Source organism: Xiphophorus couchianus, chromosome 22 (assembly GCF_001444195.1).
Source record: "Xiphophorus couchianus chromosome 22, X_couchianus-1.0, whole genome shotgun sequence".
Classification (NCBI taxonomy): Eukaryota; Metazoa; Chordata; class Actinopteri; order Cyprinodontiformes; family Poeciliidae; genus Xiphophorus; species Xiphophorus couchianus.
The window spans coordinates 9,802,884-9,830,709 of NC_040249.1; the positions used below are offsets into that span (position 1 = coordinate 9,802,884).

Below are 27,826 nucleotides of genomic sequence, written 5' to 3' on the forward strand. Positions count from 1 at the left end.
GTACCTTTTAGGTTCAATATATTAAAGAGTCAAAGAAACCTGGAAACGTTTGAAAGGCACCATATGTAATTTTGAATGAGAATTGTTTCCCACATTTTTCCATGTTCTTATTTTGTTTTTGGCATTCATCATTTGATTTATTTATTTATTTGTGCAGTTTGGGGCACTGAATTGATAGAGTAGAAATCTTTATTTAGAAGAATAAATGTTGGTTGATGTGCTCCAAAACACTCAAATACTTTAATAAATAGCTGAATAGGTTTATTATAGCATATACGTCAAAGGTTATGAAATATGAACTCATGACCGCACTCTGCAAAATAAATTACACATTCCTTTCCTTGATTACAAAAAAACCACAAAAATACAGACGGAAAGAAGTATCACTGCTATGTTTGCGATGAAATTAAAGTTTAAGTAGAATGAGACAGAAAATCATTTACAGTCACAGAAAAAAAAACTGTACAACATTTGGCAGAAGAAAGGTGCAGGGCATGAAAGCGATAGCATGAAACGCTGGCGTCTATCTGGTATATGTACAATTCATTGCAATGTCAAATTCTGCCGATATAGTTTTGCTTTCTCTACAACAGTTAATGGAGGGATATACTTTTGTCATGATTGTTAGGAGAAACATTCATCAAAGGTGTCTGAGGGAAACTCTTGGTAACAAAAAAGCAGAAAGGAGAGAGGCAGAGCAGGAGACAAAAGAGAGGAAACACTGAACAAAACAAAGTGATGTAGTGATACTGTGGGCAGAGAGCGAGACTGAAAATACAGGGAAAAGTGAAGCAATTGGCAACATGCAGATGACATTTTGATTTCAGTTGTTTTTACTCATCAAGCTCTTCAGACTTCTCTCTACGGCCTCATCTAGCTCCTCCTCCAGCTCCTCCTTTTTGGACATGGCAAGTTTGGACTGATAATCACGAACAATCTGGTCTATGTAAGGGGCACTTTGTGTTCCATGCAGCATGAGAGTCCACTCCTTGAGGACCCCCCGCTGAGGCTGATCGCCCCGAAAACCCACCTCCAGGACCCAGGTGCCACGGGGGTCCTCCCCCCAGGTATGGGTGGTCATGAAGGGCCACTTGTCAAAGCCGACCTTGGAGTCGTCATCCCGGGGCCTTCGACTCAACAGTATGGACTTTGTGCCCATCGGTGAGGTCATGTTGATGTTGAGGTCTCCACGGCGGGTGGCGTTGACAGTGACTACAGCCTGGACATGCTCCAGGTAGCGGACAAAGTTGTCCTTCCCCTGACAGGCCTCAGTGGTAATGGCTAGCACCAGCTTATTGCCAGACTGGAATTTACTTAAAAACAAGAAACAGAAATAAATGGTTAAAGGCAATTTTTGAGAAAGAGATTCAGAAATTAAGCAGAACCAAAAGAAACAAGACAGACAATGGGCTAAATTCATATAGCTAAGACTATATGTATACAGAAACTACAATAAGTCTAAAAAGGATCCTACTTTCAGCTTGTGTCTGTGATTTTGATTAAGAAAACACACTGCTTTCCCATCTCTTTGGGTGACGGAAAGACAGGGTAAGAGCACAGCAGGGAAGATGGTGGCCAAAGGCTGTGAAGAGGTTTAATACCATTATTAGAGGCTGAGGCCTCATCCCAGGTAGTGAGAAACAGACAAAAAGTGACAAGAAAAGGAAAGTGAAGGAGAAGTGTTGGAAACCACAAAGAAAAATTATTAACTGAGCACAAAACTGAGCTGAGCTGACAGAGAAAAGAAAATATGTATGAAAACTAAAGTCTCAGGCCAAGGTGCTACACAGCAAACAACAACTTTTCAGGACTAAAAGATAACCTTAAGTTTTAGCACAATTTTGAGTGCTATATATGAGGCCACATTGATGTCAACACTCTTTGGTGTGGATGCTGTTACTGACAGAAGATGATTTAAAAAATTTCAAGCTTTCAGCCTTTGTCTGTAATGGCAGATATTGGCTCTGGATATGTTGGGAGTCCTTATAAAATCTCAGAGTTAATGCAAGGATCTATATTCTCAAGAATAAACACAAAACAATAGCTGATTTAGTATTACTAGTCAAGTAAACAATGCTAATCCCTCATATTAACAGACTGCTTTTTAAATATAGGCTAAATTATAGGTTAAAATAATTGCAGAATTATAATTTTCTGCAGTTGCTCTTTCACACAGCAGCATGAGATTATCTCTGTTGTTAATTTATATTTTATTGACAGCTCACAATGTAAAGACTAAGAAAACATTTTATTGATATATTGTTTTAATTACCCTCAAACCAATTCTTGTGGTGGACAGTGAAAGTTAGAATGTTTATGTTGGTGTTTCAACAAGCAACTGTATTTAAGTTGAAAACTGTGGATATTTATCTGTTTTACTAACCTCCAATTTGCCAAAATCACCTTTTCTGTCTGTGATTTTTCATAAAAATGCCATTCAAACATATGCTTTTACTTTAATAGTAAAATTACATGTGAATAATTTTTAGATGAGCATTTTCACATGTACCGTTGGACAATAAGCAAGAGTAATTGCAAAGCCGCAAAGTGAAGACAGGGGTGCCTCTGAAGGGCTGAATCTTTCCAGATTAAAAACAACCACACTGCTCTACGGTGCTCTGTGTGCCAGCACAGCTGATAATGAGAAGTTTTCCTCTAACTAAGTAAGCCATAAACAGCCAGGGAAGCTATCAGATCACTGCTGAGCAGCGTTTGTGAGCATGGCTACACCAGTGTTTATTGCTCTTCTCTGATAATATGCTATCAACAGAGGTGGGATTGTTGTAATTATAGATCCACCACAATACAGGCAGTAGAAGCCCTGCAGTGCTGCTGTAGAAACAGAGAACTGATAAAAAAATTTAAAAAAAAGTGCCAGTGAATCAGCTTTTAAGACACAATTGAAAGGCTTAAAACGAGACTTGTTATTTCTGGTATTCCTTCCCAGTAAACTTTGCCATATAAAGAACATTTTTATAAATGTTTGAGTTCAAAAATTTAAATCCTCTCCACCATTATCATAAGATGGTAAGTGTCTTAGAAACAGGAACTTCAAATGTTCAGATCAACATTCTCTTCAGCGCTATGTCAAATGTAGAACTGAAATAATACTTTTGTTTATAAGGTAATTCAGAATTTGTTCAAGAAGAAATATTGTTGACTAGTTTATTGCAGAGCATAAATTTACAATATGTTTTATAAACACATTGTGGAGAGGCACAAACTGAAAAATAAAAGAACTCAGACATTTCAGCAGATCCATGCATGCTGACAAAAACGATCAAAATTGGATTTGTTCCCCGTCTTTCTGTTGTTTATGTTCCATATTGTCTTGTAATATCATAAAGCCCAGAATGCACCCCCATTGGTTACTGTAAGTGCTTTAAAAAAGACGTTAAAAAAAAACAAAAGAGATGAATAAAATTCCTTGCTCTTGATGTTACATTCCATCTAATGCATCTGCCTGTCATGATTATTCCTAAACACTTTAAACAATTAATTAATTGAATCACAATCCATTGTTTGTGAAACACTAATTGATCAGCTAATGAAGCTAAATGGACTCTTTCCTCAGCTTTCAGTTTGGCTATGTCATGAAACAAAACAATGCTGAAGTTTGCTTCCAAACAGCACAGGATTAAAGGGCTAACAGTTTCTTACAGAAAATGTTGAATCATTCAATCTATGACCTATGATACTTTAAGAAATCTGGACTGGATTGTCCTAAATTAAATACAGATCCTTCAATTTAGAGACTCACCAGTAAATCAGGCAGAGATTGGAAGTGGGCAATTTTTCTCCCTGGGCGATCAGCATGTCTACACTAAAAATCAGTTTTCTATTCATGCATTGTGACCACACTGTACAGGCACGTTGGAGATGAAAAAATAAGTCAAATCAGCATAAAAGTGCTTTGATTCAAATCAGTTTGTGATCGGCATTACCTTTATTTCAAAAAATTCCTAAAGTTAGGACGTAAAATGTATTCTGGACAACTGAATATTTTGGGGGGCTTTAGTGTTATGTGAGTATGACTGAGTGTGATAAGAAAAAATGTACCAGATGTCATTGAATATCTTCAAGATGCTAAAATACTTTATCGTGACAAACAAATGTAGAATTTCTAAATTACCCTGTTTACAGGACAAAACAGACTGAGCAGCTGATATAAATATTACAGGGTTATTAAGTGGATACTCTAATTATGAATGTTTTATTCAATTAGGTCGTACTGGGGATTACCCAGTAATGAGATGAGAATGACTCTCCTGCAGTCTGCAGGGTTTTCCTCTCTAAAATCTTGGAAGGTTGGTTGCAAGCTGAAGATGTGCAGAATGAAATAGCATTTTATGATAACCTGTCATCTAAATAGTAATTTAAAAGAAGTAACTTACTGGACTTCCTGGATGGACCCAGCTACACAGTGGAAACGCTCTGGAACCGTTTTCCATTCGTTGGCCATTTTCACCATCCCCCCAGCATCCAGCACGCCATACCCAAACAGGTGGTTGAACTCCAAACCCACACCGTTCCTTCTCCACTGGTGGACTTCGTCATGGAGCTGGTTTCGCTTCGATGTCAGGACTGACAGGTGCTGCATGTCTCTCCATGTCAGGTTAGGGCTAAGATAAAAAAAAAAAAACCCAGAGGAAGATTTAGAGCAGAGTGTTCTTACAGAGAGATTCCTCCAGGAAAAAAAAACAAAACAACATTTTGAATATAAAAATAGAATAGCTAAAAGCATTCAATGTCAGTTTTGTGTTTTAGGCGTGGATGGTTGCCTTTGTCTGTGTCTCTGTCAATTTTGCGGCTGTTTTTAGTGACAGCTTTACTCTGGCAGACTCGTGTTGTTCTACGGTTCAAGTGTGTTTGGGCAGTAAAAAGGCTTGTGAGCTATTTGCAGCTGGGCATCCGGTCTTCAGACAGCAACATCATTATTGTGTGTGCTGAGCAAACAGTGCGTCTTTACACAGCTCCATCAGCTGGTGTTAGTTAATGCCTAGAGAATTGTGTCAGCCTTTAATGTGAGAAGCAAAGTCCTGAGAGAGAGAGGGGAAAGAATGACTGGGTCTCTCTCAGGATTTGAAATGCTGTGATTGTTCAGATTATAGATTTGACATCAAATAACAAATCTCCACTGTCCTTGTGTTTGGTATCACTGTTAGCTCTTAGATAACATTTTTGCCATATGCGGATTGTGATGAATCCCTATTGTCTGTGACATAATGAGACAAAGTCTCTCTTCTTCAACCATGCAGTAAGTCCTTTTTTTTCAATCTTCTACTGTGATCTGTTAACTGATCCAAGGATTATTAGTTTCCGTCACACAGAAGGTTTATTTAAGTTGCAATTGCGAAAAATAAGGAATTCTGTAACAAGTGATGTACAACTGGTAAAGAAGGAGGGATATATTTTACCATTAAAGAGTTTGGTCACTCAGGAATATAGAATGTGAAGATGAAGGGAGATGGGGATAAAGGGAAACATAACCAAATATCATATACAGAGATTGTACATTCTGGCTGCCACCTTCTCAAGCTAAGCATCATTCAATGAGGCAACTTAATGCTCTTTCATGCAGACAGTCCATCTAAATCAATATGTGCAATTATGATAGGCATGTGAAAAGGGAGTGTGGAGCACATACTTAGCTTCAAGAGCCAGAGCAAAGACACCTGCTGCCTCCGGTGCTGCTGCTGATGTTCCAGAGTGACGCAGAGTGCAGTTTCCATACAGATCTGTAGTAGCCTGAAATAATCAAATCATAGTAGCAGAAAAAATAAAAGTCAGTTTTAAAAATGTTATGCATGTAGTGACTTGCAAAGCTGGTTGTTTAAAAGTTAAAGCTTAAAGAAGCATACTTTGTTAAAGTGCAAAGAATAATTAGATTTTTGTGTTAACATAGATATAATCTGAGGCTATGAATTTAATATTTTCTATATATTGGAGCTCAGTTTCTTCGTAGATGCATCTCAACAAATAATAACCAATAATCAATGATTGCTTTGAAGCTCAGACAATTAATCTTGGCCCCAGTCCCAGATTTTTACCTAATCTGCAAAAACATTGGGCAAAATGTTATACTTCATATGTATAAAGCTGATGTAGGTCACAACTCTACAAGGATTGTTTCCACGGTGCTGAATAGAAATGAAGTCCTTAACACTACAATGCAATGAATTTTGTAGTTGTGGAAGGACAAAAAATTTTTAAAAAAGACTTCAAGAGATTTTAATAAATTAGCAAGACACATTAGATGGTATTTCTATGAGCTTCAACTTTTATTTTGACCAGAAGTAAAGTGTAATCCTCAGCTGTTGACTGGAGACCATTTTGTTTGTGGCTACTAAATTGTATAATTCAAAGTATGATGAGTGAGAGTAGACTAAATTGCACAATCAGACTGAAGAATTATTTATTTACTAAATATGGTACTTAATAAAAAATGATAGCAGATTAACTGCAATTATGAGAAAAACCCCTTGGGAAGATTGCGCTTTGTCAACAGCCAAAGGTGATTTGCATAATCATTCAAACACAGCAGCCTCTGTAAACAGGCGTATTAAAAAATCTTGGTTTATAACGCTTCGTAATGTGTGGACTTAGATGTAATACTATTACAAATTAGTATCTAAATAGAAAGGATCAAAGTCTGATATATATTTCTGAGGACCATTTTGCAAACTACTCATTTCCTCTGGTATTGGGAACAGATTCTTATGTTGTGTGCTTTGTTTGCCAATGGAGGTACCTGAATGATACAGCTGTAAAAGATGGTAGGTAGACATTGTGAGTGAAAAATGTTATAAAGTATTAAAGTTAACATTTATTTTCTGTGCCTAAATCCCCCCCCCCCCCAAAAAAAAAAAATATTTATACTGTATATACATATGCGTATATATACTGTATATGGCAACCCAAAAAGAAGGGCCAATTTTGAATTGTCCAATGTGTGGTAAATTCACAAACTGTTAAGCACATGTGTCCAAAATACCCAAGCAAAAAGACAGTTTCATTAAAAAAGTGTCCCTTAAAAATAACTGAGAGAAACAATAGAAGCGGAGCATTTTGATGCCGAAAGATTTGTGCACATATGCATCATGATGCAAAATGATGGATATGAGCATCATTTTGAGCATCAAAACAAAAATAGAAATCTGAATGTCAGGCTTATTTCTTGGAAAGAGCTATACCTCCAGCTAAGCCTCCACTATTTTTCTCAGTCATCTAGCAATTTTCTGAACTCATTCAATCTCCTGAAGGATCTGGAATACAGATATGCTGTGCTCACAGAAAATGTGCAAATAACTGTTCAGTCCTTAAATGCAGTAATATCTTTTAGAAAATGTGAGAGGATCCTTAGAGACAGTCATGTGAAGAACTTCGGAGAAATAAAGCTGAATCATCTTTAAATGTTAGAAGTATTATCTGGAATTCCTGCTTATTAATCTGGCTTGTTTATTGTCACTCTTGTGAAATGCCCACAATTAAATCTGAGCGCACTCACAACACCAGCCTCCGGGTTGCGTTTTCGCCCGTTACTGAATGTGGACGCCAGCGTGGAGGAGCAGCTTTCATCATACAGAGCGGTGCGGCCATCGTTGATCGCAGAGTTGATGGAGATGGTCCACATGCTGGAGGCGTAGCCATCACAGTTGCAGTCGTCATAGCTACCGCCATCGCCTGACGCCCATACATAGATGCTTCCTTTTCCTCCACGCCCCTAAAACAACATCACGCAGAGAAGCAGAAATACATCAAATTTACTCCTTATTTCTCATGGGGTTCTTGAAGTTAAAGTGATGACCAAGAAAAAGGGAATTTAATCTTACTGTAATTATACAACCAGTATCAGCATTTTTAAACTTCTTGTGTTTATTAAAGTGCCTAAAACTGGCCTCTTTGGTGCATTTTTTTCTAAATTACTCATACACTACAATCCAATCAAAACTCTCTTGTCGCCAGGTGGTGGTTGGTTAATTGTTCCTGGAAAAATTGCCTGTAGCCTCTCTGGTCCAACATTGCGGAACAAACTGCCTAATCATACAGCTACCTAATGAGATCTGTCACAAATGTAGTGACTCCAAAACACAGCAGCACCATGAAGGACGAAAGAGTTGTATGTAATGTGTGACTCACTTTAAACAAGTAAAAACAAACAAAAACAAAAAAAAAAACAATTATTAACATTTTGACTGTGCTTTGTGCAAATAATTATATTTTTACAAAGGATCAGATTAATTAGGGTAGCTCTAATTCTTTGCAAAAGAAATCCTCATGAAATTGCTCAGGTAATATTTAACAATACAGTTAGTTTGATAAGCTAAAACTTCTAAATGTGATTTTAAAAAGCAGTAGAAATCTTATTGCGGAACCGTCTTTCAAAGCACTGTAATTGTCAATTGTTCTTGGCAAGGTGAAAAGGGCATATGACCTATTGTAGAAAAGAAACTGTAACTATTTTTTAATGTCAGTGTCTTAAAAAAGGAAACAACAAACAGTCCCTCCAGGCAGAGAGTATCCCTTTTTTTTTCCCTCTGCTGCACCTGTGACTACAAAAGGCTGATGGTTTCGCAACAAGACCGACGATTAAGTGCTTTTTCCCTCCCTTATCATAGTGTCCTGTTAGCATAAAAAGAGAGGTTTGAGCAACACTGAGTTAAATGCTGTGCTTTAGGATTTTACTGTTCTGTTTTCGGCTCCAATTCTGATAAAGAGTTTTAATTTTTGCCCAGGACAGTTATTTATTTTTGATTAAAACCACACAGTCTCGTTTGGGTGCTTCTAGAACATAATGTACTTCCTAATTTCCCTCGTCTGCACAGGGCATATTATGTACAGCCAACACAGAAACTTATGTAAGTGATCATTAGAATCTTCTGTAAGCAGCAGATTGCAGAGGGCCTACACGATAAGTGATGTTTGCTTCATTGAGTTGTGCTTCTGTTCAGCCACTCTGCCTGAGATGGAGTTGTTTCAGACCAGCTTGCACCTGCCTGCACATGGTGCAGGAAGATTAATCAAGCAAGTAATTGGCAGTGTAGCTGTTAGCTTTACAACTGTGTGTGTGGTCTTGTATTTGATACACGGTAGGGACCATTTTCCTAACACATCCTACATTGTGGGGACTGACTGAGAGGTGTTGTTTTTGTGTTAGGGCTTAGGTTTAGGACTAAGGTGTGAATTAAATTAAGTTTGCAGTTACTGGTAACTGGTTACTGGTTTAGGATAAGGCACAGGGTTAGGATGTAAAAATGAATTGAAGTCCATGTAAAGACTCTACAAAAATTATTGTACTGGGCTAGATTAAGGTACTATCAAGTGCTACTGCCTCTAATAATGTTGATGTTACTACCGTTTATCTAAAATAGGTGTTCTTTGTTCTCAGCATGATGACTGTGCAGAGAAAATGTATTTAGTGTGCATATTTTAATCTTTCTGTCATACGAGCAAGGCATTTGTGTATCTGCACAACTTCCTATCTGTATTCATCATTTCAATAAGAGCATTGCTAAATGAAAAATTGATGTAATAATGTCCCGAGCATTAACAAGCAACACAGAGTTCAGTGGAAACGTTTCTACACCAGCATGCTAGTGCATTAAAAATTCATGGCGGCTTTAACGCTAAAATAAAAAGATGAGCTGAATTAGTGACACTTTCTTCATCTTTCAATTCAAATTTCATACTATAATATGATATAAATGTTAAATGTCTTCCGCAAGAATAGTTATCCGGCTATTTGATGAGTTTCTGAAAATGTATGCCCTTGTCCTATTAGCTGCCTTGATGTATGAAGTTTGTGGACAAAGACACAAGGTTTATCTCAGTGTTGCAGCTTCACCTTCATTGCATCTGATATTGTGGCATACACTAATTGATTGTCAGCCAACCCTGGCAGGTACAGCTTTTGAGACAGTTTGAAAAAGTCTGTGACATACAGTATGTGTTACAAACAGGAGATAAGATTAATAAAGACAAATCTTCATGATATATTGCCCAGTAGGTCAATATCCATAGGTCCCAAATGTCTTATAAGAAGACCAGATCAACATATTTTCAATCTATTTATTAACATGTCCTATGCCGGTGTCTTAGGCTGTATAAGCCTGAAGAAAGCTGCTACTCAGCATCTGGTTGATTCCTTTATACCTTATTGACACCATCAGCTATAGCCTGCAATGTAAGTTCTCGCGGTCCATCCACAGTCTTGCCATCATCAGTCGGTCCCCAGCTGGCACTGTATATGTCAATTTCTTGAGGCATGTGGCTGATAGATGATGCTTCAATTATATCAGTCATAAAAGGTTGGTCCAGCATCCTGATGCCTAAAAGGACAAGAATCTTGTTTTTATTAGTTTGTCATTTTTGCTGGCGGAAGAAGACAGCAGTGAAATATAAAATAAGGACTTGAGGAAAACGGACGGTTCTGTTTTCACCATTTGATTTGCACAAAAAAAACAAAAGAAACAAAAAAAAACATGATATGTGCATACCTTAATAAAAGAAGATAAAAACAGTCACCATCACGGCAACATTCAAATCAAATTTCAACCTGCTTATTTCATATCTCAATTTTATGCATCAATTTTGTTTTCCACCATGACGATGTGAATAATTTTCACCTCTGTGTATTTATATGAACCATATAAACACCCCTCGGCACAATTTTCCCCACAACAGCCTATATTTTGTGCTTTCCCTGTCTCTGTAAATCACCTGCATCAGACCTCTGAGGCTGTCATCATACTGTTATCAGAGCTATTATTTAACGTTGTAATCTTTTCATGGTCGCCCTCCTCTCTCTTCAATGTGCAGGTTTCTACATGACACACACCTGCCACCTTGGAGTTGTAGGCGACTCCCACACCACAGATGTTATTGTTGGCTGCCGCAGAGACCTCCCCAGCACATCGTGTGCCATGACTGGTGACAGGAAAAAAAAAAAAAAGAGGAAAGAAATGACTTGTGAGCATTTGCATGAATTTGCATAAATTTGCAAATGATATCTTCTTGGAAAAGTCTGAGCTAAGATTTCACAGATCAGCTGTAACCTTGGTTGCTGCAGACTCTACGTCGGACTTTAACAAGACTGCTTATAGCAAAATGATCAAGTTAAAGAATCTTGTTGCCATAAACCCTCTAATCCTGAAATTTAACTCACATTTGTCCTGCAACAAACTACAATATTTGATGTCTAACAGAATAGCCTGTGCACATCTGTGTTTTGTGTTCACCGTGTAATGTTGCCATCTCTTTGCACCCCCACAAGGACACTGCAGAGTCAACCCCTCTTTCCCAGCATGCCTTGCACCAGACAGGCAGCTATTTATAACAACCAGCTGACTAGCCAGCGAGAATTGCAGTCAGCAACTGCTATTAAACCAAAGCACTGCCTGCTAAATTTGACACAGAGGTGCAGACACATATACATCAAGGCAAATGGAAGCAGATGTGCAAATACAACAGTATTTGTTATATGTTATCTACATGTTTTTTTTTTTTTTTTTGCATATTTATGCTAGGAAATAGGAGTCTGATCAGGTTTTAGTAACAGAAGGTTACTAGTATACGCAATTTCTTTTGAGGAGTAAATTGACTTAGGAGCTTTCTTTTTTACATACTCCATGCAGCCATTTGTGTGACTAAAAATAAGCAATGTGGTTTTCTTTTGTCTCGCTGCTGGACAATGTCGCTGTTTATTTTGCTGCATTATGTCTTAATAGAACTATGTGGAGAGAAAATCAATAGGGCAGAGCAAGCAGACTCCAGATAGAGAGCACATGTTTGCACATAAAAAACACACTCGGTATGTGTATATAAACAGGAGGGTTGTCTGGACGGGCATTACCTGTTGAACCAGTCATCTGTGTATCGTGGAAATGGGAACGGGTCGTTGCTGCTAAAATCGTAGCTGGCATCGGCATTCTGAAATTACCAAAGTGATGCATTTATGAAAATAGAAATGCTAAGACAAAACAAACAAACAAGCAATAAATGAACAGGAAATGGGCAGTGAGAAATATTACATTGTATAGTCCTAACCTTACAAACAACAGGTACAAGCTTCTTCTTTTTTTAGTATAGTTGTTAGTACTGTTCAATGTGAACTGTTACTCTTTCTTTGGCAGCCATTTTAAGTTCTTTATAAACAACAGTTTTCTCTCAAAGTCCAAACTGCACAGCAAGTTGCCATAACACAGATCACTAAGATAATGATCTCAAAGTGAATCACAGTGTATGAAAAAGAAAATCTCCTTCTGTAAGTTTTGTCCCAACATAAGCACAAAACAGACTTATTTTAATTAGTGCCATATGTACAACTAACCCAAAGCTGACACAATACCAAGGTCGGACAATACCAACACCAGCATTAAGACAATACTCACACATTGAAGGAAAGAGTTTTATTATGAAGTGGTTAGTCCCTGTGTTTCTTACTTAGAGATTGTTCCTTTATTTCTCTATTATTCTAATCCTTTGATATGTTTGGTCAGATAAAAAAAAAAACAAAGATACGACTGAAACCCTTGAATTTGCCCTTCAGAAACAAATACTGATATTACTTTTAATAAAGTTAGTTCTTTATTCAGTTACAGAGCTATAATGTGAAGGCTGTGAACATTCATTTTCATATTCCTTGAGGTAATTTTGTGTTTTCTGCAGACATTTTATCAACAATTATGGTCATTTTGTGTTATGTTTTAATGCTGTGCTAAAGATCAAGAAACTTCTTCAAGTCACTTATTTCTAAGTCAAGATTATTTTTAATCTACTCCCTCTGAAATACTATACTACAAAACATAATACTATTATAGGTGGCATCAAATTGCGAAAGCATTACCTCTTATAATATTTTCTCTTTTCTACTGTTGATGTTCTTTTTACATCTCCTCATTTAAGTGCCTTTGATGTCAGATTTTAGTTGAAACCTGAGCCTAACCACTGATTTTTTTAATATTTATTCCAAAACATAAATTAAATCTTGTAACTGATTCAGGTTGCTCCCAGTATTATAACTTTGATGCGGTATGAGTTATTGGAGGACAATTTGCATGTCAGATGACATTTGTTTTAACATTTTGTTTTTAGTAAACATAGAAATTACAGCAAATTCACCTACTTTGTCTTCCTTTTATTAAAAATCTTCATTGGGCAACATTGATGTCTGGCCACAGCATGTACTTCAAGCTGAGATGACAATGACTCAGAATTTAATTTCACAGTCAAAGGATCAAAATAAACAGCAGCAGAAAGAAAAAGTAGACAGAAAATATGCCCATCTGTTAAATGCTCATTTATCCAGTGAATGTAATTACCAGACATTTTGAAATCTCATTCAGACTTTCACTCACATACTTGTGTTTGGTTCTGTACTAGTGCTACATGTAACACATATTCTTTCCGGACATGAGAACAGAGGATCTGCAGCTCGGTCCATCGGCAGCAGACTCAACCATATCAGATCAGTTTTAGGAGACTGGTTTGTCACTGCTGCTTCTGCCAGACAACTGGCTGATGATTAGAGAAGACAAGTCAGCCAGTAGCACAACGGGAAGGGAGCAGAATCTTCTGGTTTGAACCAATGGGAATCACATATTAATTATTTTTATACTGACATATAGCTAGATTGCTACATTTATTTTGACATACATTCTTATTTTTGTTTGTGTAATTGTGAGGCGTCTGTAATGCTTTTTAATGTTTGTGATAAGTTTTGTATTTGTAATTTTTTTTTATTATTGCCATATTATGAAAATGTGAAGAGGGTAACAAGGACAAGGTAAAAAGCGTCTGTCAATAGTTGTTTGTATTAGAGCTAAATATCAACTAAACATTTTTTTTATTTATTTATTGTGTTTAACATTTTCTTTCTTTGATTCGTTTCTTTTCTAAGACAATAAAAAAATTTTAAAAAACAAAAGTAGGCTAAAATGTTTAAGAAGTTCAACTACAAAAGACTTAGAAAAATGCTTAAAACATTGCCATTGTGTGGAGAACAACATTTTTGAAGAGAAAAAAACACTTTCTTTTTGTTTCAATAAACCAGGTAAAAAGTTTCGAGCCATGGCAATAAATAACATGGGACTATGTCCATGGATCACTTACTGAACCTCAAACTCATATCTTTTGCTATCAATCAGACTCTCTTTCCTTGCTGTTATGAGTGCAGCCAGGTACAGAATTATTAAAGCCTTAGTCACCTCATCTGTTCCTGGCAACCCCCGGCTGCTAAAAGAAAATCACACAGACACACCATAATAAGGCTGCTATTTTCTTCTTTTATGTCTAAATGCAGTTATAAGTACACCAAGGGTACTGCCACTAAGATTCATCTTCAAAGATTAAGGCATGGTAATCTAAGAAAAATACATCAAAAGTTCTTCATTGCTTCAGAAGGCATGACAAGGTAATTCGTAGATATTACTGAAAGAGAAGAAAGGGAGTGCAGTTTTCCTCCAATCATCTTGATTATCTTGGTCCTATCATCAAGATTCTGTTTCAGCTGTTTCTAATGCCTACAAATTGAAGCAGACTAATGCACTGCCATCTTTCAGCATATTACCAGGGATGTCTGAACTTAATTATATAAAAACATTTAGATTTGTGGTCCATAATTCTAACCAAACCCATAATGAATGTGACAGTAATGCCTAACCTCTCTGCCAGGATAACCAATAAACAATACCACTCAGAAACCAGTGAGTCAGCTTTAGATTGAGACTAATCATAAACTTTACTGAGTAATCTCCATCTTTATTAGAGAATAATCTTAATACTAATCACATGCAATATTTGGATTTGTGATTTGACTTCTCCAAACCATTCAGAGTTATTTCTGAACATGGCAGAACTGATTTCTCTCTTTTTGCACACTGGTTCAAATTACGCTAAGCTTGATGCTTTTATCTGTGATAGTTTGCATCTCTTGTAGCTGAATAATGCACATAGGTTGTCATTTGTAAATGATTAAAACTTATTCTGAATTATCTGTGTTTTCTTAAATAAGACAGCTAAGATTAGTGGTATTCATCTTATTCTCTTTCAGCGTTTTCTCTTCAGGGTCACCATAGCTGTTATGATTAAATAGGGTCAAAAGTTATGTAAGATAAAATTAAGGGTCACAGAATAGATGTACAAAAATGATTGTAAAGCCATGTTGACAATTGATCATTTTTTTAAAGGGTAAAAATCATTAATTCGTTCTTTTTCTGATGAAATGTAATGCTATTACAATTAGTATAATATATTTTTTTATTTTTCTTAATTTTTTCATCCACATTTATCTAACCTACATATAAAATTATACAATTTCTTTAAGTGTGTACAGTTATACTACATGTTAGTCCCTTGGCTTATACATAACATTCTGGGTTTATAATACATAAATATCTACGGGTGTTCAGGGTAATCGGGTAATATGCTGCTCTATTTAATAGACAGATTTCACAATCAGGAATGGGCTTAATATCTTTATTTTATCACAGCAATTAAAAATTCCATTCGACTGATAGCTTAATCTTGAAGCTGGGAAAGCTGACGAGTTGTATGAATAACATTGCTCGTTTTAACTTCCTCTAATGTTCAGTTATTTTCATTGATCAGTATGTTCAAATGGTAACTTCCCATCTGCGCAGTAAGAGTCCCGCTAGGTGACCCAACACTCCACATTTCTCCTTTTCTCCTCTTACACATGTTTTATTTAGCAGGCAGAGGGAGAAGAAGGTCACCTATCAATCCTACTGGTACTGAGAAATCCCCCTCTGTAGCCAGTAGATTTATTGATCATGTGTGGGAAGTGGAGAGATGAAATAAATAAATAAATAACAGAACCGCATTCAGAAAACAGATCTAACTCTAGCACCCATTAAAATAATTGAACTTAATAAAAGTAGAAAATAAGCAAAAGCAGAAAATGAGCATACTGGAAGTTGTATCAATTTGTTATAAATTCCCATGAAGATCTATTTTATCCAAAACTCATCACAGTGTTTTGCCTGCTGACATCTACTGGTAAATGTGCCATGAAATTAAAACCACCATGTTAGGAATTGCTTATTGCAAGCAATATGAGCATTTCCTGAATGATTGTTACACCAAAGCACAAAATGTAATGTAGAAACACCCAAATGCGTTCAATTAAAACTGAACTAAAAGATGTGATGAGCTCAAATGATATTTTATGAAATTTCTCTTTCAGCTGATAGTAGGAGGTTTAAAAAACACCATGACAACGTTAACAAAACCGGATCTGTCATGCTGTGCTATTTTTTTTTTTTCTGGGCAACATCTAACTCAAAGAAACACACACACACACACACACATGAACAGCCCCCCCCACACGCACACACACACGCCTACAAAAGACATCTACGGCACAGCGTGATGCATCAATCTAGTGAAGCATGCTCCTGCATCTCCACGGCTGAGTCTGCATGTTATTTTTGGGCCACAGCTCATCTTTGTTCACAGGCGGGTGCATGCAAAGCCAGGCAAACATGGTGATGAGTGATATATGCACACAGAGAGAAAACAATCTTACACAAAAAAAATTGTTGTAGCGTATATTTGTAGGTGAACCTCCACTCTGATCTGAAGGACTTAGTTTTTGACAGTTTTTTTAAGGATTGCCTTGTCATGTAGTGGCACCCATTTCGCCATCACTTCTCTATAGCAGCTTCTTTACTCTTGCTGAAGAAAAGTATCGCTATACTACAGTGTAGATTTTGTGTTGTTATGGCTGACATGAAATGTTTTACTCAGTGTTCTGCGATACGTAGTAGTTTGCATGAGGGCTAAAAAATTTAGTTTTGACGTAATTTGAATGAAACACCTTACTGTGTCACCACATGTCTTGTGGCTGAACTCAAGATTTCTAATGGCTTCATGTCAACAATGCGTGCTTCACGAATCTCTTCCATCAAGGTCAGATTTGTGAAGGCATACCAAATCACAGTCCTGTCAATAGTGAGAGTCAGAGTCACCACAGGTCGCTTTATTAACCCTCCTCTCTTGAGACTTGTCAAGTTTGGTAGATGACCTTGTCTTGGTAGGAATGTAGTAGTGGCCTGCACTTTCTGTTTTTAACCAATAAATTGAAAAATGCGCCATGAGATGTTCAAAGTTGGAATGTTGTTTGAGAACTAAGTCCTAAGTATTTGATAATAACTTCTGAAGGCATTCGGTTGCACCAGATTATATTTTGTGGTGTCAGATTAAACTGGGGTAAATAAAGATTTCTAATTTCTTAAGTGAAGAAATTTAATTCCATGTCTCATATTGCCTCCCCTTCAGAGTTATGCACTACTTTGTGTTGGTTTTCCACATAAAACCCAAATAATATACATTGAAGTTTGTGGGTATAATGTAATGCAAAAGGTGATGGGGTGTGAATGCTTTTGCAAGGCACAGTAAATCTAGCACAGAGTGCATTTTAGCAAGAACCAATAGGTGGAAGGAAAAACTAGAGGCTCCAGGGTTGTCAATACAACATTATGCTCAAGTCTGAGAAAAGTGAGTAAACTGTAAATTAAAACAAGAGAAACCAACAAGTCAAGATAACAAAACTCGCCAGATGCGCAGAACTGCAGTCACTGTAGAAGTCAGATGAAACCTTCATCACTATGTTCTTTTTCACAATCCTTCTTGTCCTTTAACGTTTTATCAGTATTCCAGAGATAAAACATCACATTATGCAGCACCAACTACCCTGGCATTATCTCAGCTAGTGACAGATCGGCCTGCCACTGTGTCTGCCACAGTGTGCTGTGCATTAACATTAAACAGCTTGGCTGGCCGGCTGCCTGTCTCTGCGTCCTCCAGGGATACAAGGAGACTCGGCAGCCATGAAGGCAATTCAGAGAGCATCTGTCAGTGCCAATGAGAAGTCACACAAGGCCCGTGAAATCCTCAACCCTTGCTTCACTTATTAACAGCCCTTCAAAGGAATGAAAGAAAATTAAGAACATTCAACAACACGAAGCTACTCACATAATTTGATGCCAGATCTGGATGTAGGTAGTCGATACCTGGAATAAGACATTAATCAGTGATGCAATAGAGCCTAAGTAAATAAATAAAAGATGATAGTGTACTTTTTGTCAATTGTATTTGTTCTTAATTGCCATGAAAATTGTAAACTAGGTTCTGTCAAGACAATTATTACTTAAATGTGCAAACAAAATGTATCAGTAAGTCTGTCAGAAAAGGTTTTGAACTTTTTTTGAACAAAAAGACCATGATGGCCTTTTTTTATTTATTTTAACACTTAAATGAACGTGTTAAAATTTTTTATAATAGAGAGCTAAAAAATGTTTTTACCAAAGGCCATAAAGATAAGAAAACTGGGTCAAAGGCAAAGATGTCTTCAAAACAATTTACTCATACTCATTAACATATAAATGCAGACATGTACATTTACTCAAGGAGCAAAAAGTAAAGTTTCTGATTATCCTGTTATGCAAATATTTATTATGTCAAGGCAGAACATTAAGCTTAAAAGTTTTATTGCGCTGATGTTTGCTGTCTCTCAGAATTATTTAATATAAAATAAATTTAACAGTATAAACAGCATTTATTTAATACATTTTTAATGAAAGAGCTCTCCATACAAAACACCTCAAATATAAATGTTATTAACTTAAAATTTTGTTTTAATTACACAGTTAAAACAATTTGGCTCAAGAGGTAAAGGTTGAAATAACTGCAGTGTTAAATAAAATCACTGATTATCATTATGTTTCTGACATAGTAAAATTTCATCCAACAGAAATGGTTTTATTCTTCTGAAAAAAGAAATCTCATTTATGTATTCTATCAACTGCATAAAATTTGTCCCAAAATATCATAGCAAAATATTGTCTGAGTCGTAAACAGTTATTGTATTTATCAAACCAATGGAGGCCTCTGCACAAGCTTAGCAATTGCTACAGACCGTTCAATAAAGACCAGCTTAAAGCTCACCATCATCCATGATTGCGATGGTGACTCCTTTGCCTGTGTACCCCAGTGCCCAAGCTTCAGCCACATTTAGATCCAACCCGGGGGTCCCATCTGCCTGCCCTGTGTTTATCTGGACAATATGGAGAACATTCATGAGTCATGGCACCCAGGTGAGCCACCATTAGGATATTAGCTATGGTAGAGGATGCTTGCATGCACCGGAAGGAATATTAACATTGGATATGGCTGGTTTGGTGCTGAGAGGATGAAGGTTAAAGGCAGGAAAGGGCATAAATGTCAGCGATACAGCATGTGCCTCGTTTGCCTCAAATGAATGAAGGCAAGCTTGCTGCTGCATAAAAGTCATGTTTGCCATTAAGGATGAGCACGAAAGGGGGGGGGGGGGGTGCACTGGCATGAACAAGTGCAGAAATTACGCATCTCTGTTTTGGCCAAACTAATCTAAGAATGAGTAACAATGTTGATTCTGCAAGCAGAGTGGAAAACGCCTGGATTCCAAGTAATTAGCGTGGAACAATGTGGGCTGGTGAGAAAGGTCAAGCAAGCACGGATACAGCTACTCGGCTGATTACTCACCAGGTACCACTGCTTGGTGAACAGAGGGTCACTCATGTTCACTTCAATATCATTGATATTTCTGTAGCCTCGCTTCTGACGACTGAAACCTTCCTGTTCGAAGACTTTCTTTACCTGGGTACAAGAAGCAGAGAAATGACACAGAAGAAAGCAGTGAGCTCAAAGGGAAAAAAAAAATGTTAAAACAAAACAGTAGCAGAATGAAATAAATGTGCTGGGAAATTGAAGCAGAAACAAAAAGAGAATTTCCTGTAACTCTAAAGATGTTGCATTGTGTGTTGATTTGTACACAGAAAATCACAAAACTCAATTGTGCTGTTCTCACCATGAAGGAAGAGCTTCTTGTCAATCCAAATAACTGTTTTTTTCCCCTTCATCTAATAAGAGTCTTTGCAGGTATAGCCGAGGCTGCCAGACTCACCTGCCACAAGGCCACTGCTTCTTTTCTCTCCAGACAACCTTACAAACCATCGCAATTATGTTCACAAACACTCCACGGCTTTCCTGAGTTATCAAAGAAACCCAGGTGGATGAACAGCTGCGCTCTGCATTAGTTTTTGTTTTTTGTTCGTTTTTCTTTTTTGTTATTAGAAATGTTATCACCATACCAACTTAAAGCACTGGAATCTAACACATAAGGAGTGAAAACAACTGTGTTTAGTTTTCAACTAAACACAGTTGAAAACATTCACTCTATAGATACATACAGACAATAAAAAAGGAAAAACAGAGCTCCTATCCATCATCACTACATTCAAGGAGACAATTTACTTTGCATTACTTTTTTACTATGAAATGTTTTTTTTGTTTGTTTTTTTTTGTTTGCAATTTATGAGATAGGAAAAATAAGAGTTGGTATTACAAGTAGAAAAGTCAGAGGTCAAATGTCTGCAGAATGTTTCAAATTTGTTGATAAAACTGAAAGCCTGCAGTTATGACAGTTGGTTCCTTATTATGGTAATTATTTCTCAGCCATTACACTGTATAACTTTAGTTTCTGTTACATTTAGTTACGTCTATTTACTATTTAAATATATAACATTAAAAGAAATACACTGTTATTAGCAGTCTGAAGAAAAGAACAATGTGTTTGACCGACTCAGCTTTCAGGCATGTGACATTTCAGGACGTACGCAACCATATGCAAAAAAATAAATAAATAAGAAAATACAAAAAATGGCTAATTGTCTTTAACAATGGATAATAAAGGTTTCTGCTGGTCGCTCAATTTATGAATGCTTTGTGCGTACAGCTGCACTGAAAACAAAATGAAACATTCCTGCAATCTTTCAACCCCGTAAATCAATGTTTCATAAATGCTTGGTAAGAAATGTCAATTTTATAGTTATTCTTGTAATTTTCAGGGACTGTAAGTTTTCACAGTTACAAAACCACGCTTGAAAAATGGGTCACTGATAAGTGTACCTTTTATGATTACTCTTGCAAATTCACCATAATGTGACTCAGAAAACAGGCAATTTCAAGTGTATTTACCACCTCAGATAAGAAGGCAGAGCAGCACTTAAGGCTCCTTTCTCAAATGACCAAAGTGTATTCATTTGCGAGTCTCATTTAAGTCACACTATAATCAATCAGGAGGAACAAACATACGTGCTGTAAATCAGCCAGACAGGAAATCCTTTAAAAGGCAGGTCAATCCTCAGTTCTCTTCGTTTTGCCAATTGTTACATTTTTAAAATATACCACTATTTTCCTTATTTTTCAACATTTCTCTCCATCCAGCAGCAATTTATTCCTCCACTGAGCGGAAGAGTGGGTATTTCCCTTGGACGGCATGTCATACTTCCCACTCACGACATCAAACAGTGCCCATGCACCACTGTCACTGTCCGCCCTTGCCAACTGCCAGCTCACAACGCTTCGTTTCACTTTGAAATACAGTGCTTTGATACTTTACTGTTCTAGTTCCCCCATGATTTTTTTATTTTTTTTGTGCTTTGTTTCTTTGCTTGTACAGGAGTTGAAAGATCTTGACCATGATTTAAATATGAATGTCTCCAACTCACCAGCTTGTACATCTTACTCCTGTTTATTAGTATATCTACATTTACAAATAAAATAACAATGATTTTTTTAAAAACAGAGCTGCATAATTGAGCAGAGAAGACAGGAATCACAAGAAAGGATGAAAAGGAGAGACAAGAAAAAAAAGTTCCTGTGGGAAAAGGAGTGGGTAAACATATTCTAATAAATGAAAGAACAGGAATCCTGGTCACGGTGTACATATTATGCTCTTGTTGTCGCTGCTCAGCATATGTTAAAGGTAGACTGCCATTTAATATTCCCTGTAAATTTATAAAAGCTAAAGCAATATCACCCTTTTTGTAAATCTAGCTTAATTTTAAATGAAGACTCATATTTATGTGTTAATTCAATTTACTTCATTTGAGCAGTTGAAATAGTTTGACTAGTCTCTCCTGTTCACATGCTAAATTGTCTCTAAATTGTCTTTGTATTCTACATTTTTTGTTGAATCTCTGAATCTATAAATCACAAATCGAGTCAGCCATGCATGATACAAATGAACACTATAACTCATGAAGCTGCTATCAATGCAGAATTACAAGAGGCGTAAAGTGTGTCTCATCTGGGTTGATATAGAGTGTAGTGACTAAAATGTGCATCGGACATCTTTCACTCTAAGAGGTCTGAACACATCAGAAGCACTAATATGATTCCAGTATTTTCATTTTGAAACTCAGAGGAAAGCATTTGGCCCCTGACCAACACTTTTTAAAATGATTTTCAGCCATTATCACCTCTAATGAAGGAACTAACAACTACCATTGGCCAAAGTCCTGTGATGTATTTTATTTTAAGTGCAACCTGTCCAATGTGTAACTAGTGAGAACCTGCACTGAGTGTTCCAGGTGTTTTAACTTGAAATCCTGTGGCTGTTTGGCTGAACAAACAGCCTGTATTTGCAGTATCACAACCTGGAGCTGTAAAGCCAGCTAACCCTTTCATAATTTGAATTTTATGGGACTGTTGTTACTCCAAACAACCCCATACTGGTTTCAGGGTATCTAACTCTGATACTCTTGCCACCTTTCAAAAATCACACACGAATCAAGAGATTATGATTATTTTTTAAATTTGCAATTTTTCAACTATTCAACTTTTGTAGTGTACTCCTATGTATTAGTAAATTTGGAGCAAATATATCAACACAGACCGACAGCAGAAGGCTACTGGGGTTGAATAGTTTACTGAAAAAGTATCTGAGTTTTTTTTCTTATATCTTCAGCGAGAACCACTACTGCAGTATTTAACATTATTCCCTCAACTTCCAATAAATGCAAAAAAAACCCCCAAAAATCTGAAATTAGAACTATTTGGAATATGTGAAATCAAAACATAGGTGTCTTTGAAGAAATTGTACATGAAACTGAAACTATTGCTGGTTATATTTCACTTACAAGTATCTGAAGCTGGAATCAGGATAGAAAATGTCAGAGTGCCATTTGGGGATACTTTGCCGCTTACACATGAACAGCAGAGATGCCGGCTACTTTATCAAACTGTCCCTGGCAGCAGGCTTGCTGTTTTTGTACAAACGCCTTTAAAAATGTCATGACGAGGTGTAAATTCTCGATAACAGCAGAAATAACTCAAATTCAAATTATTTTAAAACAAAAATGAACAACATGCTAAAATACTAACATTTTAAGGCTACTTCGACTGTAAATGTGAACCTACGGAGCTGACTGTGAATGTTATAAAGTCACAGGAACTACCACTGATGAGTCCGTCCTCACATGGTCCAGAGATTCATAGAAATCCACGTAAGCACACCAAGCATCTGATTAAACCTCAGCATCTGGAATGTAGACCTGTCCATGTCCATGTTGTCTCACTTCCATTAGCTGCATTAGCTCGGTGAAGCGGCTCACATTTATTTTCATTAGCACCTTTCACAACCGTAATTAGAGAGGTCAGTTGATTGTCTGCAGCAGGACCTACGCTCTTACCGCCTCCGACAATAGACCAAGCTAAACACGTGGAGTTACACAAGACAAATTGCACTGGAACAAACAGATTCATTCACAGCCTTTCATCGTTCAAACAGGCTATTGCCTTTGTGCGACGGTGCCTTCAACAGACTCAGAGCGGGCAGAGCTGTGAGCTAAGCAGTCTTAGTGAATTTAAAATCTGAATAGTTGTTGCACAGTATTTACTACTTGGTTTCCTATGAACAGTGTGAAAATCTAAATGTGGTAACCGCTTTGTCGTGCCGCTTATTACCTAACAAAGCTTTTCTGGCTTACTGTATGTACTTAGTTGTTACCCAAAGCCTGCTGTTGCCACACTACACATGCTACGATAAATGCTTAGATGGAAGTTAAGCATTTCCTGTGGCAAACACTGCAAAGACATCAAAAACCTAAAACCAAAATATTGATTTCTTGATTTTCTTGATATAAGGAATCAAGATTTCTGTTTGTTTATATTTTCTCAGTTAAATATGTGGTTTCTCAGTTTTTGTGGAGAAGTTAACGCTATTCACATTTAGTTTTTCATTAGAGTGAGTTCAGGCATTATCAGCAAGTTTGTTCCCAGAGTTATAACAAACTGGCATCCAGTGATATGAACTTATCCCTACATCTAATACATGTATTTAGATGTCTTACAAATATTTTATGTATAAAATTGAATTTTTCTATGTTCAAAACATGATGTTGCAAAGACAAGAATTAACACAAGAATTAATGTGTTTTTCTGTCATACCTCTGTTGAATTCAGTATCCTGCTGATGAGTTTGCAAATCTAACATGGCTACTGCTATATGCATCTTTGTTGATTAGGATGTTATTAATGTCATTTGTTGCATTTTTTTTGGTTTATTTATTTATGCAGGGTTCAATTTGATGACTATTGTGATGTGTCTATAGGAGGACTTATTACATTGGACATACCAATATAAGAAAACCCCTATAAATATATAATTTTGTTTTAAGAGTTACTCTAATGTATTTTTTAAAGCTTGTCTTCATTTCTGTAAAACACTTTGTGTGTGTACACTATGTGTATGAATGGGATTATATAAATAAAACTGATTTAACTCCCCTCACATATTTTAACTGAAAAAAGGTTTATTGATTGAACTGTGTGCTTTTTAAAATAATTTACCTGAAATGGTGTACATGATGCATTTATTATCATGTTACTACAGATGCTACAATAAATAATCCACAGTCAAATTAAGAGAATTTTCCCCTTAATTGGCAAGTCAAACACATCGACTTACAGCATGCTTTTAGAGTTAATAAAGTCTGATAAATGTTTAGAGAAACATGCATAGATGCATAAATGTGAGATAACTTTTTGATTGCTTTACTTTACTTTGCCTTTAGAACCACGAGCTTTGAGAAACTTGTTGTGATTTTCTTTTTTCTTTTTATTTTTATGTTACTAAGACAGAAAAGCTGATTCTGTCAAAATGCTTCCACAATTTCTCAATATACTTATACAACCATAGTTTTAATAATGTCGCAATATATTAATGTTAAGGTATGTTGTTGCTTTTTAACTGGCACCGTTGCAGTGGAAAAGCTGCATACACTGGGAAGAAGGGCACACAGAAAGGCTTCCAAGAAAAGGCTTCTGTAGTAGAAACATATCTAAAATACAGTGCTTTATTTCCTGGAGAAATTTGATCATTCATAGAGATTTAAGAATCAATCCAAGGCACTTTGAGATGCACAGATTTTCTGAAATCAGCAAAAAGGAAGTGAGGAAAGACCAAATATATTACAGTTAAGCTGAGCTTAAAGTATTACTGCACACCTTTCCCATTTTAATTCTTGTCGTCTTCATCATAAAGTGACAGCTTCTGCTGTAACTGCTGTAATTGCACACACAATACAGCACAACTAGACAACGAAAGATGATTTCGCCATTTAAGCAGCTCTAATAATTGAGATGTGGTTTTTTTGAAGGACATAAGAATGTAGAACTTATCTTATTTTCTAGAAAACAAAAGGCTTTTCTGCTTCCTTTCAACATTTATTTCAGTTTTATCTGTTTAGTGCTCATTGCTCTCCACCTCCTTGAGATCACTGAAGTTGTGCCCATATCATGAACTTTTAATGATTTTTCTTCTCAACTTCGGTAATGGGTTTCATCTCAAACACAACCCCCAAAAAACACAGACTGAGTGAAAAGTCACACTGTTTCAGACACGAGTAGATATAATTAACGCTCACCCTTCTGTCTTTTTGGAGGCTCTGTTTGATACGAGTGCTGCGTTTGCTTCGCCTCTTTGAAGTCTCCTGAGGATAGAAGTGAAACAGGCCATCTCCAAAGGGAAGCTGCATTTAAAATAAAACAACACACAAAAACAGAGAGAGAGAGCGAGAGATAAGCATGTTATTAACCGAAACAGATATGAGAACAATCAAGTACAGCAATCCCAAAAAACAAACACATTGCACCCAAAAAAACATTGCATGAAAAATGCAGGAAAAAGACGGTGGGGTCGCAGGACCAATGGTTCCCTAGGTTTAACAAAGGGTCTATTTTAAGGCACTGAAGAAGCGGAATCAACCATGATAAATCACATAGGCAGGGAAATGAGATGCATCATTCAGAGTTTCCCCTCCAGCACTGTACACAAATTAAAGACCTCCCTATGCTTTGGTGACAGCCAAGGAGCAGGTCAATCCTCAAAATAAATGCTTTCCGATGTGCCTGTCAGATGCAATGTTGAAATACAATGAACATTTGCATGAATATTACTCTTGTCTCCCACTGGCCATTAGTTGGAAATTGCCTGAAACAAATGTAATGAGAAAAACCGGCCTCAAAGCAAACGCTGCACTTATTTTTTGTAATTAGGAATCTTAATGATCTCAGTGGGTTGATCATTGCCAGTTTGGTGGCCTGATCTAGTTAATTAGGCAATGAACAAGGATAAGTCAAATAACACAAACATTGTTTAATGGTGCGACTCCCATTAGAACCAATAAAGCCACAGATTACATAACCTGGGTGGCAGTACATGTCAGGAGATAAACAAGTCCCTGTAACATCTCAGAGGTGGCGATGCTGCACAGTTACAAGATAGATGATACTGAAATGAGTGAAATGAACAGAAACGACGAGGGCAAAAGTGTGATTTTCATGCAGACACGGCTTTGCCCAATGCTACGCCTCAGTGACTGAGGCTACAGCCAATTTCACACAAACGTTTATTTTGACATGTGACAAGGAACATACTCCTAGGGAATTATTTCCACTGGTCTGCAGGAGGAGGCTTGTCATGCCCTTTGATATGTTACACCTGAAGCCTTGCCAATTTTTTTCAGAATATTTATAAAGATGTACAGTTTTCTGGTGAGATTGAAGGCGATAACACTGTGTTTTTGTATTAATTTACAAAACACCATCCTAAAAATAAGAAAGCAGGTGACATAAAATGACAGCAGAAATTTAAGTTCAGCTTATTAGAGCATACCTGGTTGTTTGTGGTTACAGAATGCATTATCTGTTGTGCTATCCATAAAGATACCTTTAAGGGCCTCATCCGTCAAAGGACATTAATGCTAAATAAATTTGGTCCATAGGCCAGTGGGCAAACCACAAACCTCAGCCTGTATTTCAGTGGAAATGACGTCATCAAATTTACAAAGTGGAGCGAAGTAAAAACCAAAAGAAAACAAAAAGATGCTTCCTACTGGGTTGTATAATGGACAGCTCGTAACTATTGCGAGGATAGGAAATGATTTAATGTCCCAAACATGTACATGTTTTCTCTGAACGTTTTTGGTCATAATAATTTATTTATTTACGGAACCTAATGCACATGCATGCGCGTCACTTTTGTTTAGTCCGAGCATCCCTCATACCTTCCGTGCACTCTGGAGCCCATGTTGTGTTGCAACTTGGTGCGCCTCATCCTGCGCGTCCTCATGCAACTGAACCAAAAGGTGGTCCGTCAGGACTCCTTCTGTAGCCTGCGTCGCAAATATCAGCAACGCGTTCAGCAGTACCATAAATCCCACGGCTGTCCCACAGCGGGAATTTCCACACATCGTGTCTGGCTTTTTGTCAGTTCTCTTTGAAATTGCCTGGCCGTCGGTCGGAGTAACAAAAATAAATAAATAAATAAAAATATCAGTGCGCGGGATGCTCCTCGTTGGAGATGGGCGGAGAAAACAAAAAAAAAAAGGTAGAGGAGGACGAGAATGTAGAGCGGGGTGGGGGGACCCGTGGGGGGTGCTGTTGGATCAACGCATCTCTTCCTTCGTCGTGAAGCTGATGGTGA

General features: G+C 37.0%; 1 protein-coding gene across 1 annotated transcript; it reads right to left on the bottom strand.

The window, feature by feature from the left end:
- Positions 1–236: 236 nt before the first annotated feature.
- On the bottom strand, positions 237–27,593 carry pcsk2 (proprotein convertase subtilisin/kexin type 2). Its single transcript, XM_028007444.1, has 12 exons — positions 27,408–27,593; positions 25,767–25,871; positions 19,540–19,653; positions 18,964–19,072; positions 17,992–18,029; positions 11,852–11,928; positions 10,838–10,926; positions 10,153–10,328; positions 7,508–7,723; positions 5,648–5,748; positions 4,395–4,622; positions 237–1,313 (listed from the first exon to the last, which is right to left on the bottom strand). The coding sequence occupies exons 1-12, from the start codon at positions 27,591–27,593 to the stop codon at positions 824–826; spliced, it is 1,929 nt and encodes a 642-aa protein (XP_027863245.1). The 3' UTR covers positions 237–823.
- Positions 27,594–27,826: the final 233 nt, after the last annotated feature.